Source organism: Danio rerio, chromosome 2 (assembly GCF_052040795.2).
Source record: "Danio rerio strain M-AB ecotype USA chromosome 2, GRCz13ab, whole genome shotgun sequence".
Lineage (NCBI taxonomy): Eukaryota > Metazoa > Chordata > Actinopteri > Cypriniformes > Danionidae > Danio > Danio rerio.
This window is the reverse complement of record NC_141022.1, coordinates 62,346,075-62,357,607: the sequence shown is the minus strand read 5'-3', so window position 1 is coordinate 62,357,607 and position 11,533 is coordinate 62,346,075. Positions and strand designations below refer to the sequence as shown.

The 11,533-nt window shown below is 36.6% G+C and overlaps 2 protein-coding genes across 3 annotated transcripts in view; one reads left to right on the top strand and one right to left on the bottom strand.

Moving 5' to 3' along the window:
• lingo3b (leucine rich repeat and Ig domain containing 3b) overlaps positions 1 to 11,533 on the top strand; it is a 644,601-nt gene that overhangs the window by 78,908 nt on the left and 554,160 nt on the right. The gene's annotated exons all lie outside the window — the stretch shown is intronic.
• On the bottom strand, positions 2,487 to 11,051 carry LOC147846595 (uncharacterized). The gene is made up of 21 exons (XM_087241637.1): positions 10,747 to 11,051; positions 8,496 to 10,211; positions 8,206 to 8,345; positions 7,923 to 8,127; positions 7,739 to 7,843; positions 7,216 to 7,409; positions 6,998 to 7,139; positions 6,177 to 6,824; positions 6,022 to 6,069; positions 5,669 to 5,754; positions 5,439 to 5,558; positions 5,287 to 5,334; positions 5,089 to 5,172; positions 4,881 to 4,946; positions 4,350 to 4,438; positions 3,882 to 3,942; positions 3,676 to 3,726; positions 3,546 to 3,590; positions 3,392 to 3,456; positions 3,157 to 3,268; positions 2,487 to 3,036 (listed from the first exon to the last, which is right to left on the bottom strand). Exons 1-21 carry the CDS (start codon positions 10,913 to 10,915, stop codon positions 2,731 to 2,733), a joined length of 4,500 nt encoding a protein of 1,499 aa, XP_087097763.1. The 5' UTR covers positions 10,916 to 11,051; the 3' UTR covers positions 2,487 to 2,730.

The following is an 11,533-nucleotide window of genomic DNA, read 5'->3' as shown; positions in this document are numbered from 1 at the left end:
TTACACAGATAATGCAGCAGGCTCAGAGGATTATAGAGGAGAGGCGGAGATGAAGGAGCAGGAGAACTCTGTAAAAATGGAGCAGATTAAAGCATCTCTGAAGAAGCTGAAGAGCAGGAACAGAAAGCAGAAAAGAGAAATTTGTGAGTTAAAGGAAATAATAGAGCGACAATGCTCTTCAGGTTATTCAAAAATGTCGCTGCAGATACTTACTTCTGTGTGGATGTACATGTTGTACCTGCACTCTTTGCATTTCTGTTGCGTCCCCCAGAAGAAACTGGCTTTATTCAATATCTTAGAAATTTACTGAGATCCAAAGAAAGCATGAATATTTTAGAAACAGTTAGTAAAGTTGCAGTGAAGCTGTATGTGTAAAGTTGCAATGCAATTTATTAATTGATTAATAATTGAATTCCAGAGGAGTCGATGAATTAAGCATCATCCACAATAAGGAGAATACCTGTAAATATAAATATAATGATAACTATATATGTGTCTGCTCTAGCATATGGTAAAGATCTGCTTATTTTTAGTTTGTGCTTTTCTTTTTGCATTGCCCCCTCATAACCAGCAGAGCTCAGTAAACTCCAGCTTCTCATCAGCTTCTCATCGCTCGTCTGAGTATTGATCATCAGTTGAACTGCGCGCTCATGAGATCAAAACACACAAAGATGCAATCACATATATGTGAAGTATGCCAAGTTTATACATTTGAATTAATAACTGCATATTGGGTATGTTTGAATGCATGAACAGCGTGTGTGTGTGTGTGTGTGTGTGTGTGTGTGTGTGTGTGTGTGTGTGTGTGTGTGCGTGCGTGCGTGCGTGCGTGTGTGTGTGTGTGTGCGCAAATGCACATGTAGGTAGTGCTACTGGGTGTGTGTAAATATATGTATGTAAGTATATATTTGTTGTTTATTTTCCTCCCTTTGTTTATACATTTGGTTTATTTGTATTTGTTTATATATATATATATATATATATATATATATATATATATATATATATATATGTGTATATATATATATATATATATATATATATATATATATATATATATATATATATATATATATATATATGTAAGGAATATGTAATATCTCTTCCTTTCCTCCGGGGGGAGCTGTGTGTTGTGTTAGGGAGATGGGCTGCAGTTCAAGTGGTGCTCGCTGCAGAGCCAATTAGGGGGAGCTACAGCTCTAGCTCCCCCTCGCTTGAGATAATGGGTGGGGCATACATGACGCGCCACCAAGTGGCTGTTATTAGTAGTGTGAGTTCAACCGTAATGGCAGTATATTCTTGTTGCATTGGCTGTTAATATTAGTGCAAGTTCAAGCGTAATGGCAATAAATTCTTGTGTTGATGCGCAAGATGTTGACATTTCTGTAATATTTTTAAGGATTATGATTGATGATTTTTAAACATAGTCAGCATCGTTTTTCTGACAAACGGAATTACGTAAATGCTTTTCTATAATGCTCTATTGTCATATACCTTTATAAACTTTGCATCTATGTAAGCTTGTCATATTATTTTGTCCTTATTTAGATGAATTTCCTCCATTTTGTGAGTTGCTTTAGATAAAAGCTTCTAGACTTGGCAGGCAATGTGAAAGCTTACTATTAGTGCACCCGCTTTAATTTTTGACCACCACATTAATCTGTGGGTTATTTATGAACCAATCTGAATAGTCTGATAAATGCAATAAATAATAATAATAATAATAATAATAATAATAATAAAAAAAACTGTAAACTGTAGTTTCTGTAATTTGCCCATTTTGGAATGTAAATGTGTATGCACAAAATTCCAAGAGGGTGGTTGTAATATATATATATATATATATACAGTGCTTATGAAAACACCCCACTTTGAAAATGAATATTTTTCTCCATTTTTACATTGAATATGGCTAATTTATATTGGAACATTTAAACAAAACAGATTAATTAAACAGATATAGTTATTAAAATAATATTTTAGTCACAGAACATATTTAGAAATTGAAAGATAATACATATAAATTCATGCAAAATATTGCAAACAAAATTACAAACTACAAAATTTGGGCTACTAATTTTTTAACCATTATTGTAAGTTATTTTGTTAAATAAGCTCCAGATTTGGCTTCAGGGCTGACTAATCTAATGTATATGCACAAATATTGTAAAGCATACTATATAAATATTAATTTAAATGAGAGATTTGTGGGGAGTGTACTCATATATATATATTTATTTATTTTATTTAATTTTTTATGGTAATAAGTTACCAGTCCAGTAGTCTAAAACAGAATAATGTGGAATTCCAACAACATTTGGAAGATGTATTTTAAGACACATACTCCTCTGTCCTACAAAAGTTGAAATGAATGCATTTGTTTCTAATAACTTAAATTAGCAGAATGTGCATCTAAACTTAAAATAAATCTTAAATGTAGATAAAATGTCATAATAAGAAGTCATAAAATAATAAATGTCCATATATTTCAAAAACACAACACTTCACACAATTTTAATGGTATAACAAGATATAAAATAATACATATTTTTCAAGAACAGGGCGACGCAGTGGCGCAGTAGGTAGTGCTGTCGCCTCACAGCAAGAAGGGTGCTGGGTCGCTGGAACCTCGGCTCAGTTGGCGTTTCTTTGTGGTTTTCACACAAAAAATGTATAAAATTTTACAAAACAAAAATAAAATATTTACATTGTAGTACCCCACTGGTAAATTCACAAGTGAGGGTTGTGTAAACAAGACACACGGATATTTCTTTTGTCTCTTATTTCCTGCAAGAAAATTTCCATGTCCTCTAACCTCTGAAAAATGAAAAAGAAGGGAGCCAGAATTTGTTCTCCATCCATTTCACCTTCATAAAACATGGTGCTTACGAACAAGTCTCGCATTGTGATAGCCAACAAGGCATCTTTCTCCTTCATCCTTAAGATCTTTGGCAGTTGAATCTTCCCAGCAAAATGGTGTTGGTTCTCCTCCATCCACTTACAGGTCAGCAATATGTTTTTCATTACTGCTGAGTCCTGTGTGCAATATAGGAATTCCAACAATAATGTAATTAATGTGGTGCTGCTCATAAACACCTTAAACAAGGGTAAACGCATAAACATTTCAAGCAATACATAAACATTCTCTCTACATACGTAGAATCCTGGTGTTGGGGTGATCTTCATCATATCTGACTCAGGTGGACTGACTTCCACGTCATCTGGATTTGGCAGTTCTTGTTCCTGGGTGACTAGTTGTTGGAATTGACTGTTGGAAGTGACAAACATTACTGTTTTAAGCAAGCAATGCTTAATCTTTTATATATTGCCTGCATAGTGGAAATGCACAGAATGGAAATTTTAATCGAAAGAGTAATTATCACTATCATACCTTGTCAGAGGAAATGTCTGAATTAACTGATAGCACCACCACTTCCTGATTTTAGGCATGTCAGACTGATAAATGAGAGCCATTAAAAATGTTGTTGAAAGTGTTTTCACAGACCTTTTGCTTTACAAATAACCATAAATTGATACAAACTCACCGCAGCAAAATCAAATGGCTTTAAGAGCGTAACATGGAGTGCATACTAAAAAAAAAAAAAAATTGTTATGTAAAAAAATGTACTGTTTAGCACACAGACACAGCTGTACAACAATTATAAGACTACTTACCATCAAGATGAATACCCCACAATCAATTCCGCCAAGCTGAAGAGGCGCACCCTGTTAATTATGAACAATATACAGTACAGTTAGACCATATACAATAAATGCATCATGATTCCATCCAAAGCCAGTTACTTGCGACTGCATTCTTCCTTAACACTCCAAAATAAAAAAGTTCACAAGCAAAGAAGTTGGTAAAAAAAAAACTGTACCTCAAAATCTGCCAGTACAGAGATGTTCCAATGGCCAGGAGAAATGTGACTTGCCAGTTTTCTAAAATAATAATTAAAGACATTATATTTACAGGCAGTCACATATAAACAAAGACGTACTTGACCATTTTGCAATAAAAATTTCGGAGCTTTATGTTAGAGCCAGGGGTTTGGATTTCACTATGATTGAATTATATATATATATATGAGCTCAAACAGATCCACTTCATTCATAATGCGCAACACATTTCAGTTCATGAAGTCGAATATTCCCTCTTCCACTCTTCACACCTGCTAAAAAAAAATTATAGCCAGTTTATTCAAAATGAGATAAAGACTACTGCATAATAAAACAAGCTGGTTTACTTAAGACATTAATTTGTGTTAGTATTATCTTCAAACCCATGCATGTTATTAGTATGAACACAGAAAGGTAAAACTTGAAATGTGCTATCCTCAGGTGAAAACCTGAAAATCTGAATGTAGCTCCGATGTCCAAAGTCTCTAGGATTCATGGAGTCAAAAAATAAAATCTCTCTTGACTTTGGCTTGAGGATCTGTAAAAGAAAATGACATTAGAAATTGGTGATGCACAGAAGAAGAAAATTCTTGGCCAAAGAAAAAAATGAAAATACTGATTCTAATAATCTTAAAATACTTTACATTTGTAAAGTAATTTCCTTCCATTAGTGTGACTTAACATCTTGTTTTAAAACACATTATGATGATGTGCAAACTTGACCTTAAACTAACTTTCAAATTTATTTTGAAACTATGTTAAACAAGTTAACCAACAAACCTACACTCCACAACATGAGATGTCTGGTTAGTTTGTGACTTTTATCTTTAAACTTTTCAATTACCAAAATATTGGTGCATCCTTCAGAATTGGACCAATCGAGAGATCGTAATGCAGTCTTGTGTTATTATTGCCATAACAACCAAAAAGTAAAATTACATAATGCATAGCAGGCGAACGTATGGAAAAATATAACTTACACATATAATCCAATGCCCTGACTCCAATGAGGGAAGTAAAATAAAGTCCTTGGTTGCAGCATCATCCTGTAAGATGAGAATCATGGTGAACCACAGTTATGATGATGAATATCCTGTATAAGATTAATGATTTCTTGCACTAACAATTCATATTGCAAAAAAGCAAACTATAACAATGTGTATGCCACATGTTTTAAAGCATACTAACAGGTAAAGCTGGCAGAGGATCATTGTTATATGGAGGCAACCACGTGACCACCACATAACTGTTGACAGCAAACACATCTTTGCCCTAAAAAAGATAGAAACACATAGTGCAGTATGACATTGGAACATTTTCATAACCTCTAAATTCCTAAACAATTACTGAACTACTGAATTACTGAACAAATGCTATAAAACTGACCTGTGAAGCTGCAAGTGTAGCTATGAGCTGAAAGCACTGATTAGCAATCTAGTTTAAAAAAAAATCATAAATAAAAGAATGACTATTAGTAAATTTGCATTCATATCAACCCTATGTCAACAGCATAATAATGTTTATGAATGGACATTTACCGTTGCCTCTAACTCATCAAAGGCCAAAGACCAAAAGTCACTTCTCTTTAATGTTTGGACTGGGCTCAGCTGAAGTAAATCCTCACTTGGATCTTTGGCTCTATCCAAGACATAAGCCAGCTGATAAAATGAAATAAACATTGTTATATAACTCATTAAAACATAACCAATATGAACAGTAATTCAGATAAAAAATACTTATGACAATCAATGCAATATGAATAAATTACCGAATTCTGTTCTGCTGGGAGATAGTCAACATCCCATATCCTCCTGCTTGCTTGTTCATCTGTCTGGCTTGTCATTGCACTTTGAACTAAGTGAGATGGGATAGTACAGTCTTAAGAGAAGATCCATATTTTAAATGATATTTTATGCTCTTAGTAAAGCTTGTTTTTAGCTTAGTTAGACAAGTAGTGTACAATCACAAGTTTTAAAAAAAATATTTCTTGATCTAAACTCCTGATGTGAAAACAGGAGCAGTAGAAAATGAAGTATCATAAAATATTCCCCAAGATGAAGAAGATTAATACTGTTAAATCCAGATGTATTATTGCTCTTTACTTAGTTTTCTGTCACTCACTGTATTGTATTGGTTCACCTGCTTCAGTTGGTATCTGTGCAGCTTTTCCTGTAATTAAAGAAAACAAAACAACAACAGTACAGATTATAAGAAAATGATACAGTTAAAAATTCAATGTTAAACAACTGACAAAATAAACACCTTAATTTACTTACCCATTACTATCTGACCGTTGTGATCCAACTGCAACTGAACATCTTTGCCTACTACTTTCTGGATGCTGGCTTTAGTTTTAATGTTGCAATTTGTGTTGTAGTGTTGTAGTATGTTCCGCATCATAAAGATGTGCTGAGAGGGTGTGAGGGTATTCAAAAAATAATTGTTCTTCCTCATGTCTGCAAATAACTGCTCAGCACACTGGCTGTTAACCCAGCCAGCCAGTTCTGGGACAAGTCCAATCCTCCGAAGGGCATCTCGAGCATCCTTTGTATTCCTCTCATGGAAAATGTCATATAGGGTGTAGTGGTCAGATGACCCAGTGATCGGGTGGCAGTTTGTGTCTGAATCTGTTTTCTTTGTTTTGAGCCAAGGTAAACTGACCTTTAGCTTTCCCTCACCAGCCAGCTGTAGATTGTCTGTGGTTGCTTCAGCCAGTCGGCCCTCGTGTGGGCTAAATGGCATTTTTTCAGGCTCCCTCAAGTTAGTATGTGTTGCCAGTCCTCTTGCAAAGTCGTATATGGCTATGTTTGGAAAGTGCTTCCAGCTAAGTAACATGTCAGCATAGTCTCTGGGACTCTCTGCTCTTAAGTTAAATTTTATGGAGTACACCACTGCACAGGGGCACATAACAGCTGCCCAACCACCTATAGAAAACACATAATTCATTTAATATAACTTACATAAACAATGTTTAATAACTGCTACTTGTATGCTTGACCTACAAACATTACATTCTCCTGGCAGAAGGACTTTTTAACACTGTGGAATAAACAGACACAGCTACAGATCTAATTGCACAGTGAAAGATGCATCTTACCTGAAGCTCCCCAGACCTTCTCAAAGATCTTATCATAAGATGACCTGTTCTTCATTTCATCCCGCAGTTTTAGGATGAGGTCTGTTTTTGAGCCTTTTGAGTCCAAGCCACATTGCTTGCACAGTTTTCGAACCATGTCCACCTATTATTTTAAGAAGAAATAATATTTAGCTTAATTCAAACACAGTGAATCAATAATCAGTGTAACATGCTATTACCTTGAGATTAATTAGTGCATCTTGAAGTCTCTCCTCTGTCATCTGGAGATCTGCCATTTCAGTAGCCTGTCTTGGTGCATGAAGCTTTTCATGTTCTGTGTTTAAAACTGTCTCATCCCTTCTGGTTTTTGGTCCAATCCAAGGAGCCCAGTTGTTATAACTTGGAACAACCACAAACGGGTTCTGTCGACCACCTTGAAATTGAAAAAAAAAAAAAAAACTGCATCATTACAAAACGCATGTTTTTTATTTTTTTATTTTGGAAACACCATGGAGCTATAGTCAATAACAAACAACTATGAGTAAATACAGCAACAGGATCAAAAGTTAGCAACTTGTGTGAACCCACACTTAAATTTACTTTCAGTTAAGAATGTTGTATCACAATTGTGATAAAGACAAAACAATCGTAGTAACATGCAAAGTGTATATCACAATACTATTGCTGCAATCTATTGGGGAATAGACAAGTCCTATACTTTACGTGAAGAGACTTAAGTAGATATGTAGGAGGCCAACTTACAGGTAAGAAATCCGCTGCAAACAATTTCAGCCGTCACAGAGTCCCAAAATTGTTTAATATTAACAGTGCCATCAAAGTGTGCTGGTGGAGCCTCCATTTCACTTACTGCAGATTTAAGCATGGTATTAAAAATGTATTGTCATTTTTCATTTATTAATTAAAAGCTGTTAGTTCTGTTACTTACCAGGCATATTGAATACACCTTTTCTGTGAAGGTCCATGACCACCACTGGTGGATAGTATCCACATTTGTAACAAGTATATAAGTAGTCGTGTGAAGTCATGGCTTCAAAGTGCATATAGGCATGAAGTATTGTGGCTTTTCTAGGGAGGGTCTTGTTTTCTGTTTGCTCAATGACTTCAATTGCTCGGCTTACAGAATGGTGAGTCTAAGAAAGTATAAAACATAGTAAGGCACACATTCATAAAATAAGAACAGCAAAACATTAATTAATGTTTTTTCTTACCTGAAGTGATCCACGTAGTACAATACACAAATGAAGGGTAAGGAGTATATGGTCATTGAAATTGTGAATTCCATTACTCCATTCTTGATATCTGTACATCATCCCACAGTCAGGACATTCCTTGCAGTATGTAGAAAAGCCTAAAAAACGAAAGCAAAAGAAAAAGTACTGTATCATTATTGCTTGCTTTCTATCATCTAGCAGTCCACTGTGCACTGACCTCTGCTTTGTTTTTGAACATTAGAAATACAGCTAAAATGATTTCGATGATATATTTTGACATGTCTCACCATTTACAACGCCAGTATAAGTAACAAGTTTGGCATCTGCTGTTATGAGCAGTGGCTCAGTAAGTTGCCCGGCACACTCCATGCATGATGTTTCTTCTGGTATTAACTGCCTTGGAATATCTTGCAAAGATTTGGAACCAGTAACCAAATGCTGGGGCAGTTGGGCAGGAAGAGCTTTTTTTTTCACTAAATAGTGAACCATCTTTTGAAGGCCTGCATCATCAGGAGGATATGCATGTCCTTCATCTATACCTGGCACTGCTTTGGATACAGAATCTGTCTCTTGATTATTCACTACTGAATCTGGAGTAATATCACTCGCTGCAGTCATGAACAGATCTCGGTCAGTAGTAAAAAGATGCCATTTTGCAATTGATTTATGAAGACATGACTGTCTTGCTTTGGCACATGGACAGTGCCAGGACTTTTTTTTTGCATCAAAGGCTGCTATTACCCTACCCAGTCTGCTGTGGTATGACACTTTTGGCTCATATATTGAAATGAACTTTTTGGATGGTGGCCCTGCAACAGTAATCTCAACAGAAAGTGGAACACCTGCATCAGTAGCTGCCTTTTGTAGGTTTAAGCAGTTCTGCTTCCTTGCATCCCCAAAAAACCTGCAAGTAACCATTTCTGTCAGTACCTCTTCATCTAAAATGATGGGTGTAATGTCTGAGAGGGGACAGAAGAGTAATGACTTAAGATGAATGCACTCATAAGGAAGAATTCCACTCCTAACTGCAAATTCAGCATTTGTGTTGCATTCATCTAATTCACAGATTATTTTTTGGCTTGCACCCCATGTTTTTTTTTGAACATGTATCGGAGAGCATGGCTTAAAGAATGATTTATCAACAGCAAAGATGCCATTTTTGGCATCAATGCATTGGCTTGATAAATGTCGATTTGCTGTAATATCCTCTACCCTTTGCCTGTGTCTTCGGTTGATATGAACCCGCAAGTTCCTTTGATTTATTTTTATGCCACAGTGTGTGCAAGTCACCCTGACTTGCTGTCGGACACGTAATCTTTTTGTTGAAAATGATGCTGTGGTTGGTTCTGGTTCTGCTGGGGATGGTGGTGGTGCTGCGGATGCTGGGGATGGTGGTGGTGCTGATGCTGGGAATGGTGGTGCTGTTGATGCTGGGGATTGTAGTGCTGGGGATGATGGTGGTGCTGCAGATGCTGGGGATGGTGGTGGTGCTGATGCTGGGAATGGTGGTGCTGTTGATGCTGGGGATTGTAGTGCTGCTATTGCTTGTAATGATTCTGGTGCTGCTGCTGGGAATGGTGGTGCTGTTGATGCTGGGGATTGTAGTGCTGGGGATGGTGGTGGTGCTGCAGATGCTGGGGATGGTGGTGGTGCTGCTGCTGGGAATGGTGGTGCTGTTGATGCTGGGGATTGTAGTGCTGCTATTGCTTGTAATGGTTCTGGTGCTGCTGGGGATGGTGGTGGTGTTGGAGCTGCTGATGGTTCTGGTGGTGGTAATGCTGGTGATGGTTCAGGTGCTACTGATGCTGGTGATGGTGCGGCTGATGCTGAAGATGGAGGTGGTGCTGTTGATGCTGGGGATAGTGATTGTCCAGATGCTGAATTTTTACAGATTTTAAAATGTGTAATAAGATTGTCGCGTCTAATTACTGTTGATGAACAGTAACAGCAGTGAAAATGTGGTGATGGCCTGCACTTTAGACCACACTTGATGATGATAAAATCTAAAACGTAGAAACAATAAAATTAGCCAAATTGTCTTGTTTACACGTTTAATACAGTGCATCGCCTAAGCTTAGGTTTTGTGTTGAAACATCTCACTCAAGAGCACAACAACATTAATATCCTTCTTTTAATTTATTTTTTTATACACTCCCACCAAACATTAAGGCTAGTGTGTGTGAAAGTTTTGTTCTGTCCAAACAGAACACATGTAATTCTATCAAATTAAGCCATGATTAATATATAATCTATTAATATATAATTAATATATTTTAATATAATATAGTATTAGCTGAAGATGCTACTACTCAGCTGGAACAAATGCCTGACAAACTCTAGATTAACCCTTGTAGGCTGATTGCCACGTTAAGAGTATTTATATACTTGTTTTTAATATTTATAATGATTCCAATTAATTAATGTACTGCAGAAACCAATAACAAAAAAAATTAAGCAAAGTATGTGAAATTCAGAGTAACAAGTACGACTTGTTTCTCACACCCACAGTACTGTAATAAAAAAAAATCAAACACATACCTTTTTCTTTAACTGCATTTCGCATGTGATTAGCTACATGATTTCGGATCTCATGTAAATGTCGACACACAAATTTACAGTAGGCACAGTGGTATTTTTGGCAACACTCTGTACATCTCTGGATAGACTGCTGTGGATCCTGTCCTTGCAAAAGTACTGTCTGATGCATCTGTGCAAGTTAAACAAATACTAACATTTAATTAAAAAACTATTATTAAATAAAACACTACACATAAAACGTAACATGGGGGGATGCTAGTGCTTACTAGCTATTGATAGTTATGCCAAAACACTCGCGATTAATGTTTCAGGGGTCAATAGTCATGTTGAAACAGTGATAAGTGTAAGATTTAGATTTTATACACATCTCAGTTTGTCTTTACAGTTCAGATCATACCTTTCAACATTGGGGAAAAAAAGGGATATGCCCTTCCACCGACGCCGTTTTGTGTATATTTTAACGTGTTTTTATGTCCGAACAAAGCGAAAGCACAGAACACTCACATTTAAGAGTAAGGGCGGCCCCTGATGGTTCGGCGGTATGGGTTGAGTATGGGGATGCTCGCCTCTTTAATGTGTATTTGCCACGTTTCAGAGAAAGACTGAAAATACGGGAGAAATTCGGGAAAAACGGGAGGGTTGACAGGTATGGTTCAGATGTCTTACCGTGCCATGCAGGTTGTACAGTTTGGACGGAGGCTTCCCGCAGCGAGCACCACTTGGACCGATGACGTGTATGCCCCACCCATTAGCTCCAGCGAGGGGGAGCTAGAGCTCTAGCTCCCCC